The 16,165-nt window shown below is 56.1% G+C and overlaps 7 protein-coding genes across 7 annotated transcripts; 2 read left to right on the top strand and 5 right to left on the bottom strand.

Annotated features, from left to right (window-relative positions):
• Window positions 1–149: 149 nt before the first annotated feature.
• BU26DRAFT_565196 (uncharacterized protein) lies at window positions 150–965 on the bottom strand (the record flags this gene model as incomplete). Its single annotated transcript, XM_033833372.1, has 3 exons — window positions 150–466; window positions 531–696; window positions 837–965. 3 exons carry the CDS (start codon window positions 963–965, stop codon window positions 150–152), a joined length of 612 nt encoding a protein of 203 aa, XP_033684559.1.
• Window positions 966–3,265: 2,300 nt separating this feature from the next.
• BU26DRAFT_551234 (uncharacterized protein) lies at window positions 3,266–7,759 on the bottom strand (the record flags this gene model as incomplete). The annotated part of the gene is made up of 3 exons (XM_033832093.1): window positions 3,266–6,887; window positions 7,038–7,556; window positions 7,674–7,759. The coding sequence occupies 3 exons, from the start codon at window positions 7,757–7,759 to the stop codon at window positions 3,266–3,268; spliced, it is 4,227 nt and encodes a 1,408-aa protein (XP_033684558.1).
• A 593-nt stretch (window positions 7,760–8,352) lies between these two features.
• BU26DRAFT_319869 (uncharacterized protein) lies at window positions 8,353–9,037 on the bottom strand. The gene has a single exon (XM_033822033.1). It carries the CDS (start codon window positions 8,787–8,789, stop codon window positions 8,424–8,426), a length of 366 nt encoding a protein of 121 aa, XP_033684557.1. The 5' UTR covers window positions 8,790–9,037; the 3' UTR covers window positions 8,353–8,423.
• A 206-nt stretch (window positions 9,038–9,243) lies between these two features.
• Window positions 9,244–10,821, top strand: BU26DRAFT_519585 (uncharacterized protein). The gene is made up of 2 exons (XM_033829096.1): window positions 9,244–9,752; window positions 9,802–10,821. The coding sequence occupies exons 1-2, from the start codon at window positions 9,721–9,723 to the stop codon at window positions 10,763–10,765; spliced, it is 996 nt and encodes a 331-aa protein (XP_033684556.1). The 5' UTR covers window positions 9,244–9,720; the 3' UTR covers window positions 10,766–10,821.
• A 263-nt stretch (window positions 10,822–11,084) lies between these two features.
• On the bottom strand, window positions 11,085–12,495 carry BU26DRAFT_519584 (histone-fold-containing protein). The gene is made up of 2 exons (XM_033829095.1): window positions 11,954–12,495; window positions 11,085–11,866 (listed from the first exon to the last, which is right to left on the bottom strand). Exons 1-2 carry the CDS (start codon window positions 12,385–12,387, stop codon window positions 11,293–11,295), a joined length of 1,008 nt encoding a protein of 335 aa, XP_033684555.1. The 5' UTR covers window positions 12,388–12,495; the 3' UTR covers window positions 11,085–11,292.
• A 108-nt stretch (window positions 12,496–12,603) lies between these two features.
• Window positions 12,604–13,394, top strand: BU26DRAFT_519583 (ankyrin). Its single transcript, XM_033829094.1, has one exon. The coding sequence runs from the start codon at window positions 12,723–12,725 to the stop codon at window positions 13,224–13,226; it is 504 nt and encodes a 167-aa protein (XP_033684554.1). The 5' UTR covers window positions 12,604–12,722; the 3' UTR covers window positions 13,227–13,394.
• BU26DRAFT_605350 (pre-mRNA-processing protein 45) lies at window positions 13,315–15,609 on the bottom strand. The gene is made up of 3 exons (XM_033835586.1): window positions 15,306–15,609; window positions 13,921–15,230; window positions 13,315–13,871 (listed from the first exon to the last, which is right to left on the bottom strand). Exons 1-3 carry the CDS (start codon window positions 15,496–15,498, stop codon window positions 13,692–13,694), a joined length of 1,683 nt encoding a protein of 560 aa, XP_033684553.1. The 5' UTR covers window positions 15,499–15,609; the 3' UTR covers window positions 13,315–13,691.
• Between the last annotated feature and the right edge of the window lie 556 nt (window positions 15,610–16,165).

The raw sequence follows: 16,165 nt of genomic DNA, 5'->3' as shown, positions 1-16,165 counted from the left end.
CGGTGAGTGGTGGTGCATCACACACTACTCGTACGCGAGAGGTAGCCCGACCTAGCATTCTCTCCAGCGGCTACAAGAGCAGGATTCCACAACCCGTCCATCTCGACTATAGCACTCATTCATGCTAGTCGCTCAGAGCTCTCCACTCCCTAGTTCCGCATCATCCTCACTCTCGCCTCCACGCCCTCCCCATCTACCTCAAGCCCAGCAACGCTCTCGGGCAAATCTGCTACCGTCGACCCATTCGCCGCAAAAGCATACAGCACCTCCGTAGTCGCGTCATCCACACCCGTCAGCCCGAACGCATGTCCGTCATTCAGCACAACCAGGTCCGGTGTGGCGAGCCCAGTGCATTCCTCCGTGCTTGTTGGAGCGCACGAGGTCGCCGGGGAGCGCTTGAGGAAGAGACCCGGAGGGTACCAACGGGTGCCGGAGAACTCGCCGGTCCCAGCGGGGATGTCGAGGCCTGCAGGAAAGAGGAGTCAGCGGGGTGGTGGGTGGACGGAAAAGGAAGGAAGCTGGTTACATACACGTATAACTCAGTCCGCCCGTAGCCTTCTGCGCTGCGATAGACCCGCATGAGTTCCCGTCACGTGTGCGCTGATACCCGAAGAGTTGGGTACCTGTGCCGGCAAAGACGACGGCGATGGACGGGGAGCCGCGGAGCCCATTCTCGCGTAGGATGATGCAGCAGGTCTGCGGCTCGCATTGTGGTTAGTTTGTGGTTTCCTTGAGAATGGAGGATGGGTAGGGAGGGGACGGAATCAAAGAATTAGTAGGGGAGTTGAGCGAGCCGGACTGGATGGAATGAATAGAGGAAATGGGGAAGCACATACCCCAGCTCCCACATTACCACACTGGAGGTATCCGCCTCCGCAATTGCCTTCAAAGTACCCGCGAAGGTCAGCTGCAGAAGCCATGCCGGCCGCAAGAGCGAGGAGGAAGGGAGTGCTGCGAAGTTGCATGGTGGAGTATTTTCACAGGATCGTATATATACGTTACTTTGAAGTGATGCTTGGTCCTGAGTGAGTGAGTGCCTTCCAAACCATCTCCTCCGCTCCCCTCTTTATACGCCCTTCTTCCACTCGCTCGCCCAAAACTCCCTCATCATCCGTCTTTCCAGCACCGAGTATTCGATAAATCCTCATCGTCCATCAAAGCAGACATTTCGATGAATCCTTCCTCGCTCCGCTCATATAGAAGCTTGGAGCGCTACGCATTCGACCAACCTCGATATTGCTGACTCCGTATTATCGTGTGAGGAGGAATGGTAAGCCTTTTTAATATCGGGGTACGGCCAAGCAAAAGAAGGCAGAAGAAATCCAATGGCTGTCGCGGAGGCCACGACCTGCCTTTGGACGGAATGGGCATATGGCACATGCCATCCAACCCCAGGTTTTCCTCTTGAAGACGTAAGCAAGCAAGCACCTGATGGAATCTCACCCCCTCTCATTACCTCGTACTACCTACCCTCCTCGTTTACGCATACCCCGCATCCGAATAAGCAGAGACCCTACCTTTAAGCGGCTTACCGCACATACACGGAGTACCGTACTACAACCTCTCACACATCCGCAACCGGCAAGGATCAGCGGAGTCCGAGGGACAAAGTAAGCCACTCCAGACTCTTGACTAGTTCGGTGAGCGAGTGACATACTTCCCTCTTCTTACCTGGGGAAATAGGATCTGTTAGAATCCCAATTTCAGCGATGGCGAGCAGGCGTGCGGCAGGTAAGGATAATGAGAGAATACGTTGTAGAGTTGAGGCTAATTGATCGATTGATTTCTCTCGTTTTGAGTCACCAACCTGTAGAAGTTATGCTGACTAAAGGCGGAAGCAGTTTAAGCTGTGGTGATGACTTCGGGTTGGCATGATTGGTAGGATGAAATGCGGTTTCCACGTGGGATAAGGAAAATGCGCCTCGTATTGTGGATAGCCTACATTGATAAGAGAGCCTCGAGTGGCCATGGTTATATTCACCGTCTCCACGTGAACTCCGTATCGTTTATTGACCTCGGAGTCTTCTTGTTTGCAACTGTTTGCGTCGAGGTATCGCCTAGAGCAGAGATAGCTCGGTGTGAGCTTCGCAAAGACCCTGGATCGCACTGAAGTCCGTTTAAGGATGCGGAAGCCTAGGGAAAAGAATGAAAGAATGGGTCGCATCACGCGTGATAGCACGTACATGCTTTGAACGTGGAAAATGTATATTTCATTCATCTACTCGAGGGATCCCTCTTCCCTCCTCCCCACTGTCAAGTCAAAAAGAAAGGTACCATCACCACTGATTTTCCTATCCGTTTTCCGCATCGGAGTCTATCCTTCCGATACCAAGGTTGCAGGCCAACGCGTAGTAAGTACTCCAAGGCTTATACCAATCCAAAAGCCTTCCCCTAGACCTGTCCCTGAGGACGCGGCGAATGTAATCTGTAAAGGAATTCCAAAGCAACATAAGAGATGCGACACAGCTCCCGAACCCCAAGAATCCTTTATCCCCACCCTTCGTTGCTTATATACAATGTTTCCGGGTGGGAGGAACACGGGCGACGGTGTGTCCGCTTTGCGATCGTCGTAATATGGCGCGCTGATCATGAGATAAATAAGAAGGATGAAGAGATGACAGATAGAAGAGGCGCACAGAGAGCGTGTGGTCGATGATAGGAAGATCCAGGAAAGAGGTAGAGAATGTGGTATGCGGAGTCAATGACCGAGTCGGCAGGCGATCGCTCGTACTAGAGACTAGAGACTATAACATTAAGGGGTACGTAACTCGTATTAAGCTCCGCAAAACTCGTAATGTCGCTTGGAGTCGAAAGAAAGAGGAATTGCAAAGAGTGAGAGAATGTCGGCAAACAGCAAACAAGGAGATAGTTGGTGGCTCGGCGTGCGAAACGCTCGAGTTGGCGACTGGAAAATCCCGTAGGACGAGAGTGAACGTCTGCGAAGCAAGGCTTTGCTGCTTCTGTATTTTGTTTCAGGAGCAGCGGGCTCGAGAGGGCTGTGCTCCGAGTGTTGGTGGCTGGGCGCTAACCATGGCGCGGCAATCACCGGCGCCTACCGCTCAGGATGCTGATCCTACGCGGCTGGGAGATTAGGGCTCAGCAGCGATTTGATCCCCCTTTCCACGACGCGGCACAGCTTTGGCCCGAAAAACCGACGCGCCACCGTTGGACGAATATCGGAGTGCGCCGTGGGAGGCCAAGCGAGCCGTATCGTAACTTGCAGGAATCGGTTTGATAGGGAATGAGGGTACCGAGCCGACGGTAATCATACCGGTAATACGTCCCAGATATTCCTCACGATCGGGCTGCTTCCCGTTTGGACCGGACTGCGTGGGTCTTCCTCGAGCGATTTCTTAGGAGTCCACTGGCGGTTTTCCGTCCAGTCAGTGCGATTTTGACCATCTTTAACCGTCTCATTCGACGACGCCGGGCTGTTATCGTCGGTAGAAGACCGTAGATCCACGTGGAAGGGATTTCGAGTGAACTCCTCTGCACGCGGGGACATGAGCGCATCGAGGTCGACCGCGGCCTGTGGTGGATAGAGAACCCGGTTGGGGAGCATGGCTTCCATTTCCGTTTGTAGCTTGTGGAGTCTCCGCTGTTCGCGCATGTTGGGAGAAGAGAACCTGGTGCGAATAGCGGGCTGTCGGAGCGGAGTCGAGAGGAATGCCGAATGCTCCGGCGTTGTAGGCGTCACCGGAAGTTCTTTCAGTGAAGCCTCTAGGCTGGATGTAGGCGCGTCTGTGGATTCCGGGGCCTGTGGTTCTGGTGATGTGCTCAAACTGTCGATTCGCGCTGGCAGGTCTGGAGTTTTGTAGAACTGGAGATTTGGTGGGGCAACCGGAGCATGAATAACTGGTGGCGCTTGGGCGGTGCTATTGAGTGAAGCGAAACCGTTGACTGCCTCGGGCTGTGCTAGGTGGGAGGGAGGTGGAATAGCCTGGAACGAAGGACGTCGTGCATCGTATTTGGCATTCCGTGGCGGGGTTAGATCAGACTTCTTGAGGAGGTCAGGTGGGAAATCGAACTGTCTTGGAGATGCCAAACCGAACGGGTCCTCGTCAGCAACCCTCGGTTTCAAGGGCGTCATGTGGAACTCGGCAGCTCTCGGGGATGCCATTTCTGCGTCTAGCATGTTATCGCTGGGTGCCCACATGTCTTTGGGAAATTCTGTCTTGATAGGGGACGTGAGATCGTAGTCTTGAGAAGATCTATTCCCAGGAGCGAAGGAGGGTGCGGCGGGTTGCAGGCTAAGGGTGAAGCCGGTAGCGCGAGGAGACAAGAGTCCATAAGAGTCGTCTATTTCGCCTTGATTGAGTGCAGCCATGTGGAATTCGTCAGCCCTAGGAGACATTGGCGGAGGCGCAGGTTGCAGATCTGATAACCCTGGAGATGGTTCAGAGTCCATGCCATCGCCTCGAGACCATGGGTTGATGCTGAACTCCGTTTTCGTCGGAGACAATAATGGCGGGTCATTTGAATGGTCTGGGGCTAATCGAGGGATACTGAAGCTGGAGACCGCAGGAGATCGCAATGCACCAAAGCCAAGCGGCTGGGCAGAAACATGCAAGTCTCGTGGGCTAGGTGATGTCCGTGGTCGCTCGGGTTCAGCGGCAGCATCGTGTTTCCTGAGTGGGAGCTGCCGAGAGAAGTTCGGCACTACGAGTGGTTTAAGGCTCGCATCTTCCGCAGCCTCTGGCTTGTGGTCGGTAGATAAGGCGGGGATCTCGGGTTGGAGAACGGACCGGTCATCATCGGTGATGGAGAGCACTGGCACAACATGGCCCTTGGGATCTACATAGGGTGTAGTCTTTGGCGAAGACTTCGGAGACAAGTCGAAATGAGTCTGACTAGCAGCCCATGACTGTCGAAATCCCGGAGAGAAGAGAGACGAACCAGACGGTGCGGACAGAGGGCCGGATGATATGGACATGATATTCCCGGTGCTGGCACGCTGCATGTTTACGTCGGTTTCCGGGGGTAAGGGCGCGGTACGTGGGGTTCTAGCCCCTGTAGGCATGTCTCTCTCGAATGGAGAGTGCCGATTAGTCGTGGTCGAGACTCCCGTACGCAGACCCGCGGACCGCGCTCCAAATGGTTGGTTGTGGTACGGCCTCGTTTCGTTCGCCCTCAATAGCGCGTTACGGAACTCCTGAAGCTGCATGATCAGGTTCATGTTCGGCCCTATCCACTTGCTGCGTTTCTTGACGACGTCGTATGCTTCCTGGACGCTCATACCCGGATTCTTATAGAGCCCATAAGCAACAATCAGACTGGCGGAACGGCTCACACCACATTGGCAGTGAACGAGGACGCGCTTTCCTTGCTGTACCCTGTCGTCCATCGTCTTCACCAACTTGAACAAATCTGGCACAATGTCTGTGTTGTGTTCCCAGGGCATATGAATATACTCCGGAGTCTTGTAGGCTTTGCCATTCACGACGTGCTCGATGGGCTGTGAAGTCTCCAAGATTGGTGTGGCCTTCGGTGTCGTGGGTGAGCTGCTCTGCGTATCAATTGAGGAGGGTTTAGTGCGCTCAGGAAGGCACGCGAAGTCGACGGTTTCCGCAGGAGGTCCATCCACTCGCCTCGCATCCAAATCTTTTATTGAGTCGGAAGGTGGCGTGGTAAACGGATTTTTGACTTCGCTGGCAACGTTTATGATGACGTCGAAAGTGCAAGCTTGTTCAGCCGTCGGTTCAAAATACAGAAATACGCCCGAAGGGTATATGCAGATCGGACCGTTCGGATACGCCGCGGGTTTCTCCTCGCGAGACTGTGGAATGTCGAAGTTCGGCTCTTGGTCCTCCTCTTCTTCCATCTCGTACGGCACTTCGGCTAGGCCAGAGGGATTGGTTTTGATAGGGCGAAGTGACGGAAGCTGCATTCCACCTGATGGACCCACGGCGGGCGAACATAGCGGCAAAGAAGGCGAAGACTGAAAGTGCCGAAGCGCTGGGCGATTGAGGGCCGGCGTGGAAGGGATGATCAACCTCATGGGTTTGTTCTCATTGCTCCCGGGCGTCGAGATGGTCAAGCTCAGATTTGACGGCCGTCGCTTAGGCGGTGTTGGTGGCTTGATGAAGGATGGCGATGGGGGCGCTGAGCTGTTCTTTTCCTTCTTCTCGATGACAGGCAGCGAGGCCGTAGGGTTGGTGCGTAGATTGGTCAGCGAAGTCGACGTGTTAATCCCGAGGTTCTTCAGATTCCGAGGCTTCTTCGCTGGAGTGGTGGGCCGCTGTAGCTCAAAGAAGGTATTGGGTGAAGAGTCCTGCGGACCGGTGTCTGCTCTCCGCGACCGGAAATCTGCTACGAACGAAGTCGGCGCAGCTTTGGCAATGGGCGACTCTGGCGATGGTCCTGGTGACGGGTCTGTCACTGAAGAAGAGTCCATAGTCGATATCGTCGTCGTCGGCGAGTTATCTGAAGACGCGGTCGACGTGCTGTCCCGGCTGTCGCGGTGAATGTGGAAAGAGGAAAAGGGTACGGTGTGGGGGTTCCCACTCGAAGAAGGCCGTCCTATGTGGCTGCCATGTGCGCTGGTGCCTTCTGCTTCCGATAGTGCCTTGAATCCAGTACTGGCGTCCTCTCCGAATACCGCGCCGAACGAGGGCATCGGCACGAACGTCCTTGGGCTGGTTTGCATGCTGGCTCTGCGGGCTTTGGCGGGTGGGCCCGACCTGGGCGGACGGCTGCCTGTGCTACGAGGCCAACGCGGTGGATTCGGTGCGTGGTAGGGTGGAGTGGGCGGACGCGAAAAGGCGTGCTCGGTCTTCTTCGAAGGGAAGGAAGTATTAGGCGGCGCAAGAGCCCTTTTCAGAGTGGGACTGTCAGCTTTCTGAACCATTGTCGCCGTTGTTGCCATTGCAGCAGAAGACTGGCTTCCGCTGCAGGGCTACGAAGTACACGATACGTGCGGGCCGTCCGCTGGGGCGCGACGAGAGGATACGGGGTAGAGTGGTGGGTGAGAGTGCTCATGCTACGACGGGAGGAATGGCAGAGGGCGCAGCAACGGCTGCAGTGCGTTTACAACATACCGGATACAGCAAACAGCAAACAGCGGGCGGGTAGAGAGACAGAGGGAGTTGAGAGTTGGGGCACAGAAAGAAGGGCCTGACGCACCGACGTCCAACAACAGAGGCGGGCCGCTGTTGGTGGTGACTTGAAACGAGAATACCAGATCCTCGACTAGCGCCGTAGAGAGCGACTGGCCAGGCGACGCGCCTGTTCCTGGAGGGCAGCGCAGAGGACGAAGGGTCGGCGGAGCGCGGGTGTGCAGGGCGTCCTGGGTTTGGCGGCGAGGAAGGCGGAGAAGCGACGGCCGGGGGAGTCGATTTCGTCGTGGGAAGGAGAGACCGGAGCGCGTCCACCTGGATGGGAGTTGAGGGCAGGTGCGACCGACTTGGGGGAGCGGGCGAGGAAGTCGGTCTGGCGCAGCCGCCGTGGTCGGGCGAGGTGCGTTCGTGGAGGAGGAGGAGGAGGTGTGCGCTGTAGCGGCGCTCGCTGGTGATTGAAGGAGAGTAGCCAGAGCAGGTCGAGGGCCTCTTGGTGAGCGGCTACGGGCCAGCCAATGCGCGTGCTGGATATTCTTAGACGGGCGAACCGTGCGCCACGGCCGGCCTGCTCGACAGCGAGAATGCAGCGCGCGCGCAATGCGGCCGGTCCAGCCCTACCCAGATTGCGGCCACGAATGCATCTTTGGAGTTTGCGGAGACGTCTGGACGTCGTCCTGTATGCGGGGATGTGATTGCTGTCGCATTGCTGCCACTGCGCCGATGGCTCTTTGTCCCAGGGACGGCCCCGCTAAAAATAGCCTGTCTGCTCTACTATACGGCGGCGGCCCGAACTGCTAATAAGCAGCCTTATACCTCGAGGCCCGCTGGGCACCGCGCAGTCTCGCGACCCCATAATCCACACAATCCACATACTCCGCGCCTCGTCTCCAGCTTCTGCACGCACTGCACATCGGGAGACTGCCGCTTTGATGTTTGCATCCTCCGTCCAGCGCAGCGCGGCACTCGGCCTCGCCGCAAAACCCCGACCACACGTCGTGCGGCTCTATCCTGCACCGGGCCTCGGACTCTCATTCGACTCCCGCTCCATTATGGCCAGAGAGAATTGTCCGACAACAGAAGTGATTGTGAAACGCGAGGCTGCCGGGCCCACTGGTTGGCGGGGTGAGGTCGCGAAACTTGCGACAACGCATATTCGTCATCTGGTCAACACAGTTTCAAGACGCTTATTTGTGAGAGCGCTGTCACGCGAACTGTCAATTACTTGATTTCTGCTCCCGGGAACGGCAATATTGGGTTACATGTCGCACAGGACCTCTTTCCGTTGCTTCAGTCTGCCAAATCGTTGAAGCAATCAGGAGTTCTTTCGTGTTGGTATTCCGGAACCCGTGGGACTTCCGCCACATCTACTCAGCTCTCGTCTCCTCTCACCAGAGGATTGCCGGATCCTTCACTGGTTGAATGGAAACCAACCCGACCAAGGACGCACCGGTGCGAAGTACCAAGTACCGTCCGGATCCGGAAACCACCTCTGATATCGAAACCGGAGACCGTAACAAAGTCCAAGGAGTACTTCCGAGGAGCGGCGCATGAGGCACAGCCTGTGGCGGTGTGTGGGATGAGAGTGCTGCCTAGGACGACACTGTATTCGGGCGTACGGCATGCTACGGGTCTCCCTGGAGCGTGTGAGAAGCGGTCAGCAGACCTCGAGCGAGATTGAGGAGTAGCAAAGAGGACGAATAGAAAGTCGCTGCGTGGTCGACGAGAGGTATACATGACACTCAATCGGGCAATGCGTTTGAGGAACCCGTCGGCTCTCAGATACCGTTACTTGGTACCTCCCCGGTACATATTTACCTAGCGAGCTTGAGGTTGGAGATGGTACATGACCAAACCATCAAGTCATATATGTGATGGAATATGAGATCTTGTATAGCTTCGATCTTCGATCTGTATGGAAGAGGATCCATTATTGAAGTTTTGTCCTTCCCGCCATACCTTCACATTCTTCCTAGCGAAGTTCTGGCACCCCACGTTCGGCTGGAGTCATTACGATGGATTCCAGCCGCCTGAATCTGCGTCCCGTGTGTCCCTTGTCCAAATTGCCTCGTTGATCGTTCGCGTCCCGAAACAGCTAGCGCATCCCGTGATGCGCTCGCTTAGGTCGATGAGAAAGTCTTGGCAACACACACCAAAAAGTTCCGGATTGCTTCAACCTCAACGACAGGTACTAACAGCAGGAGCTCCACCCCAACGCCCACCATGTCTAGGCCGACCGTCACCATCATCTCCGCCAATGGAGAGGCCTCCAAAGATACCGCGCCGATTCCCAATGTCTTCAAGGCAAGTCTCACGATAGTTCTTCGACGCAGCTCTCCATCCTCGAATCGCACACTCCGCCTCGACGTCCGACAACTCCCCGCATAGCTGAGAAGATGGATTGGAAGTGTTTCTGAGCAATAGGGCTCCCTGGGTTTCAATTTCTCAAGGCCTACGAAACAGGATTCTCGGACAAGCGTGGGAGTGGATGTCGCGGAGGCTTGCACATCTCCACATGTTATCTCCAGTCATTCTACAATTTCCTTACCCTCACTGAGGTCCTTCAGTTGCGAAAGATTTAATCCACCCAGCTGTGAGACTTCTTCAGCATGCTAACATCCTCCAGAGCCCCATCCGCCCGGATATCGTTCATACGGTCCACACTGGCATGAACAAGAACCGCCGACAGCCCTACGCCGTGTAAGTCACCAGCTATTTACAGCATTCGTCCCCATCTAACCAAATACAGCTCGGAGAAGGCTGGTCACCAAACTTCGGCCGAGTCCTGGGGAACTGGTCGTGCCGTTGCCCGTATTCCGCGTGTCTCTGGAGGCGGTACCCACCGTGCTGGTCAGGCTGCTTTCGGTAACATGTGCCGGTCTGGTCGCATGTTCGCTCCCACCAAGGTCTGGCGAAAGTGGCACCAGAAGATCAACCTCAACCAGAAGCGCTTCGCCACTGCTTCCGCGCTTGCTGCCTCCTCCAGCGCTGCGCTCCTCCTTGCCCGCGGTCACAACATCTCCACCGTTCCGGAAGTCCCGCTCGTCATCTCCTCTACCGCTTTCGCTGACGGTGCTATCCGCAAGACCTCTGCTGCCGTCGCGCTGTTGAAGGCCGTCGGAGCTGGATCGGATATCGAGAAGGTCAAGAAGTCGCGCAAGCTGCGTGCTGGAAAGGGCAAGATGCGAGGCCGCCGTCACAAGCAGCGCCGCGGTCCTCTCGTCATCTACAACCCGGAGGAGGATGGCAAGGAGCTTGTCCTTGCTTTCCGCAACATCCCGGGCGTCGAGACCTCGTCTGTGTACTCGCTCAACCTTCTCCAGCTCGCTCCCGGTGGTCACCTTGGCCGCTTCATCGTCTGGACGTCGGCGGCTTTCTCTGCTCTCGACAAGATCTACGGCTCAACCACCGAGCCCTCGGCGCTGAAGAAGGACTTCCTCCTCCCCTCAACCATCATGAAGCAACCCGACCTCAGCAAGCTCATCAACTCGAGCGACATCCAGAAGGTTCTCCGACCTGTCCGCGGTGGCGCCATTAGCAAGCGCACCCACGTGCAGAAGAAGAACCCGCTCCGCAACTTCCAGGTGCAGCTCCGCCTCAACCCGTACGCCAAGGCTTTCTCTGAGAAGAAGCTGGGCCAGGTGAAGGCCGAGAATGCTGCGGGCAAGGAGCGCGCTGGCGAGAGCTTCCGGGAGCTGCTTGATGAGAACTAAGTGTTTCGGAGGGCTTTCTTACGGGTCTTTTCTTCACGATTCAGGTGTAGTGGGTGGATGATGGCTTAGCGTAGCTGTCATGGCAAAATATCCCAATCAGAAGGATGTCTCTTCAATATGATGTGCCTCCCGTGTGCCTTGATGAGGTGATACTGAGATCGTTAACCCGCCATAAAGGGACTTCTAAGGACTCCTCCCACAAGGGAACGCATGAGCTCTTGTCATCCCTGGAACAACGAAGTAGCTGAATGAGATTTGCCTGATATGATTGTCCCGAGGGTATACTACTCAAGTATGATCAGGATTAAGCCTCCATGAGGCCTATACTCCGAACTCCACGCTATGCATGCAATGTACTATGACTGAAGCTCGCCGCTCAAGATCGTTCTTGGGAGGACTTATGTTGAGGTATGGGCAAATAATGTGGAAGAACCAGTCAAGAGGCGCCTTCTCATTGCCGATTTGATCCCGGATGATACACGCATCCTCACCACCCCATACCAAGATGAAAACCGCCACTTTCGGCTTCAACGGAACAGTCTCTTCCCGCCCGTCCTCGCGAGCGTCCTCTCCGGCCCCTCCAGACTCAATCCCGCAAAGCCCGCACCACCACCCTCCCTATCCCTCTTATACCGCCTCAGCGCCTCGCGCAGATGCGCTGGCGTCAACGGCCCCTTGTCGCACTCCTTCAAGCGCTCCTGGAGCGTCGCATCCTTCGCAATCTCCTTCCAAAAGCCCGCGTCCTTGTCCACCTGGTTCAAATAATAGCCCGCCTGCTGGATCTGCATGCTGCTCGGCTTGCTATCCTTCCTATGACCGAAGGGTTCATGGAGGCCTGCAATCAGGACTGCGGGGGGTAGATCGGGGTTCGGGATGTGTGTTCGTGCCGCGGTCCACTCGTCGCGGACCGTGAGCGCCATGTCAATCAGCTCGCCGATGAAGGCTTTGGAGTAGGATGTTACGGCGATGATGACGGGCTGCGGGACGGACTGGGAGAGGGTTTGGTTGACGAGTTTGCGGACGGTTTCGCGCTTTAGGCGGATGCGGCGGTAGGTTGCGTAGCGCTCGGATTGGTCGGCGTCCATGGCTTGCATGAGAATCCTGTCCACATCCTCGTTAGCATCTTGGGGTGAGGGAGGGGATGGCGGGGGAGTTGGAAGAGGTGATGGAGGGAGATGGCAGACGAACCGCTCATGCTCTTTCTCCTGCTTCTTGGTCGCGTCTGTGGCCTTCCCACCCTCAAGCACGGCGTCCATTTCCTCCTCCAAGTCCTCATCATCTAGCTCCTCTCCTTCCTCTCCCTCGCCTCCTTCTCCTCCTGCGCCTCCATCTACCGCGCTCCTTGCCTTCCCGCCGCGTGCACTGCTCCCCGTTACGCTCACTGCGTCTCCATCTCTTCTCTTGCGCTTCCTTCCTCCAGCAACGGAACCCGTGGCTACGCTGTCGGCTGACGGTGAGCGCGAGTAGCGGAGAGGCGAGCCAACGGCAACTTCGGACTCGGGAGCAAAGGTGTGGCGGAGGCCAGAGGGTTTGCGCTTTTTGGCGGCCGACGAGATGCTGGAGATAGATGACCGTTTGCGGGAGGGGATGTTGAGCTGCGGGACGTGGGGTGGTGAGGCCATTTTCGTCGTTATTCCTAAAGCTTGGGCTGGAGATTTGGCGTAGGTAGGGTACGCGCAGCCTAGGGGTTGGACGAGTCGTGGCTTGGTAGAAATAAAGCTGTACTCGAGGTGCTTCAATGAACGAAAGTCGCGGCCAATCTACGCCAAGATATGCGGGCGTCCGTGCGCGACTTTCACAGCGGTGGTTATGTCATAGAGCTTTACTCACGGCTCTTACTGAGCATTACAATCTCGGCTTTCACTATGTGAAGTTTTCACACAACTCGCCTTGCAGGCACGATCGCTCTCAGAAACCACCATCCCGATAGAACAGATTGCGAAACCAGTCCACCACAATGGCATCCGAACAAACCAACGGCGCCGCAGCGCCCTCCACAGACGGAGCTTCCACAAGCACAAATGCACCGCAATCTCCCTCCGACCTTCCCGCCGCAGCCCTCGACCTCGCCGCAAAGCTATTCGATCTAGCACGAAGCGGCGAAACAACCACACTGTCCCAGTACCTCTCCGCCGGCGTCCCGAAGAACCTCACCAATTCACAAGGGGACACACTATTAATGCTAGCCTCGTATCATGGACACAAAGAGACGACGAAGCTGCTGCTCGATTCTGGCGCAGATGCGAATGTGCTGAATGCGAGGGGCCAGAGCCCGATCGCGGGCGCAGTGTTCAAGGGCTGGGATGAGGTGGTGAAGGTGCTGTTTGAGGCGGGTGCGGATATCCGGGCAGGGCAGCCGAATGCGGTGGATTGCGCGAGGATGTTTAAGATGGATAGTGTTTTGAAGTTGTTTGGGGTGGAGGAGGGGGACGGGAGGACGGTCGAGGTGAATAGTACGTAGTACAATATAGAGGAAAGTAGCAGACATAATCGAAGGAGGCGAATGCACTGCATGTTGTGAGACGGTTATGCATTCTGGAGGCTCTGATAACAGTGCTCTTCATTTTGCTATTTTCCACCGTATCTCAAGTACGGATGTAGTACCTAGATCACGATAAGCTAGGCCTTAACACTCTGACCACCGACCATCGCCCCAGATGGCATTGACCAATTCGCGACTCCTCCATCCAAACCGCAGTGCGCATGCGGCTGGCAAAGCCCTTGTGCAAGTAGCAGACAGGCGATACGTCCTTTCCCCTATCCGCAAAGAACAAACGGTATGCGCTTAGACACAAGCGCATGGGGTGGCAAGGCCCAGGCGCAAGTGGGGGGCGCAAGCGGGGACCTGCGCTTACCAGATGGTTTGGTATCCTACTGTGTACTCTTCACGTTGATGAGATCGTGACTTCGTAATCCCCGACTAGCTTCAATCACTGTCATCTTCGACCCTCGCCCGCTTCGCAGCTCTCCCCTCCGGCTCCTGGATGCCGTAACGTTTTTCGCCAGCCTTTTCGCCAGCCTTTTCGCCTCGCACTTCCTTGATCATCTGATCAATATTGAAAGGGTCCTCTGTGGCCTTTTCGAACTGAACTGGTCCCTCACGAGCCTGGACATTGTTAGATTTCCTGCTAGATATCGATAAAGTGTAAACTGACCTCTTGAAGATCGGCGCCTTTGAAACCCTCCTTTGCTCTACCTAGGACTTCAAACTTGCTCGTCTTGGTGATCCTATCGTACGTCGCTCCCTCGTCTTCGCCGTCATCTTGCTGCACACTCGGTCGATAAATGCTACTAATGGCATCCTGGGCCGCGAAAAGGGGCTTATCGTAGTGCTGGTCCTCATTGAATCCCGCGTCGAAGCCACTGCTCTGGTTGAACAATCGCGAGTCGTACATCGATTCGCCGCTCTGTGTAGGCTTGGCAAGACCCAGGGCAACCTTCTCGGAGATGTCGCGGTTTTGTTCGCGGGCCAGCATCTGCAGCTTCCGCTCTGTACCCATCCGCGACTGCCGCATCTCACGCTGGAACTCTTGGCGTCGTTCTCGGCGGGCCTCCTCACGCTGCCGGACGGCCTCTTCTTCGGGATCGGATTCGGACTCAGAATAGCTGCCGGAACGGCGGCGGGAGCCGTTAGCACGCTCTTCGCGGGCCTGTCGCGCGAGGTTGCGGAGCATTTCCTCTTTCTGGAGCTTTTCCTTTTCGGCGAGCCGCTGCTGCATTAATGCGCGCTGCTGGACTTCTTCGCGGGCATGTCGATCTGCTGCCTGGAGTGCTTCGCCGAACTGAGCAAACTTGTCGTTGATAGTGACATCCTGTAGATTTCGCCCATCGGCAGCAAGCCGTTTATCAAGAGGAACTGTGTATCCTTTCGGATTCTTCCAGTTCGATATAGGGGGTGGGATTTTCCACATTTCTTGATCCTCGGCTGTCAACTTGCGCGGCGGAGAATGTAAGACTGGTGGAGGTGGAGATGGCGGCCCCCTGGGTATACGCTTGTGCTTGAACTTCGGTGGCTCCAGGGGATCAATCTGCCGCTGTTGGATTTTCAAGATACGCGTCTTGCCCTGCGCTTCTCCCATCTGCGCCGTAGGTTGATATTTGACGTAAGTGGGCTCGTCATTTGTCCTCCCACGCACGTTCTTTGGGCGTTGCGCCGCGGTCTGGCCAACAATCAGTGCGTTAAGCGCCTCCTCTGTTTTCTTCTTGGTGGCTTCAACCATCTCTTGACTCGGCCGATCAAGATCGAGCTCGCCTGCATCTGCCCTCTGGCGCAGAGGTATGAGGTCCTTGAATGAAGCTTGCACGATGCGCGACTCGCTGTGGCCCCTCCTGGCAATCTCATCGTACTTTGTCTTGCCCTCGTTGTCCACCCTCAGCGCGAGCGCATTAGACGTGCTAGCAGTGCCCTTCTTTCCCATATCGAGAGGATATTGAGCGACGTGGACTTCTGGAAACGCTCCTCCATCTGCGGCGGTACACATTAGCGGAGGCTCTAGGGCAGACATAGGGAAAGAGTGGATGTGCATCGCGAGGTACGTACCTCCATAGTCTTCAGCTGTCCGGGGCCGCCATCGCGCTCGTTGGCCATATGCAGGCGGCCCGGACTGCCTCTTCACGATCTGTGTCTGATACTCTTCTGTGCCCAGTACGCGGGTGCTTCGTGAGCCCAACTCCTCATCTTCGCCCGTGTACTTCGGTTTCGGTAGTGATTTTGAGAGGGTAGCAACCGACATTGTGTGATCGTCTGGAGGACACGCCGTCCGGGGCTTCGCGGTATTCGGTTGCGATCGCGTGGTAGCAGTGGAGAACGCGGGTAGCGGTCGTTGAAGTGAAGTGACGAGGCGAAACTTTCGGAAAGGCGCTACGGCGAATAGTTTTGCCGAGCTAGGCTGCAGATCACGTGGAGCGTGGCCTCCCGTGGACTGGAGCTGCCCTTGGACGATGTGAAACGCAGGCGAAAGGCAAAATATCACAGCGCCTTAGTCTCCGCGTGGCTGCCATGTCGCTTGATGATCCTCGCTCGACGGCCAACACTTGGGCGCCTCGGCATCACATATGGACATTATTCATTGAGGGACGGGGTGACCTGAATCCGCAGTGACACAGATGATGCATCTTCCCCGTTGTCCTTCTGGAACTGCGGGAACTCTGCGATTCTTTGGGGAAATTCCAGCGGTCATCAAGCCAGGGTATATGCACGAAAGTTTTTATGGGGAAAGTTAGAGTTCACAGTGGGAAGCGGATCTCAACCAGATCCCAGCCATCTCGTAACGCCAGACAGCATACTGAGTCGCCCTTACATGTCGGCCTGCATGCTGTAATAGCAGGCACAAAGGAACCTTAGGAGCCTCCGCAACTGCATCTGCGTGGGCGAATTGCTTTTCGCAGCTGGGGCATGCG

Source organism: Trematosphaeria pertusa, assembly GCF_010094035.1.
Source record: "Trematosphaeria pertusa strain CBS 122368 unplaced genomic scaffold BU26scaffold_7, whole genome shotgun sequence".
In the NCBI taxonomy this organism is placed as follows: domain Eukaryota; kingdom Fungi; phylum Ascomycota; class Dothideomycetes; order Pleosporales; family Trematosphaeriaceae; genus Trematosphaeria; species Trematosphaeria pertusa.
This window is presented reverse-complemented; position numbering and strand designations above follow the sequence as displayed.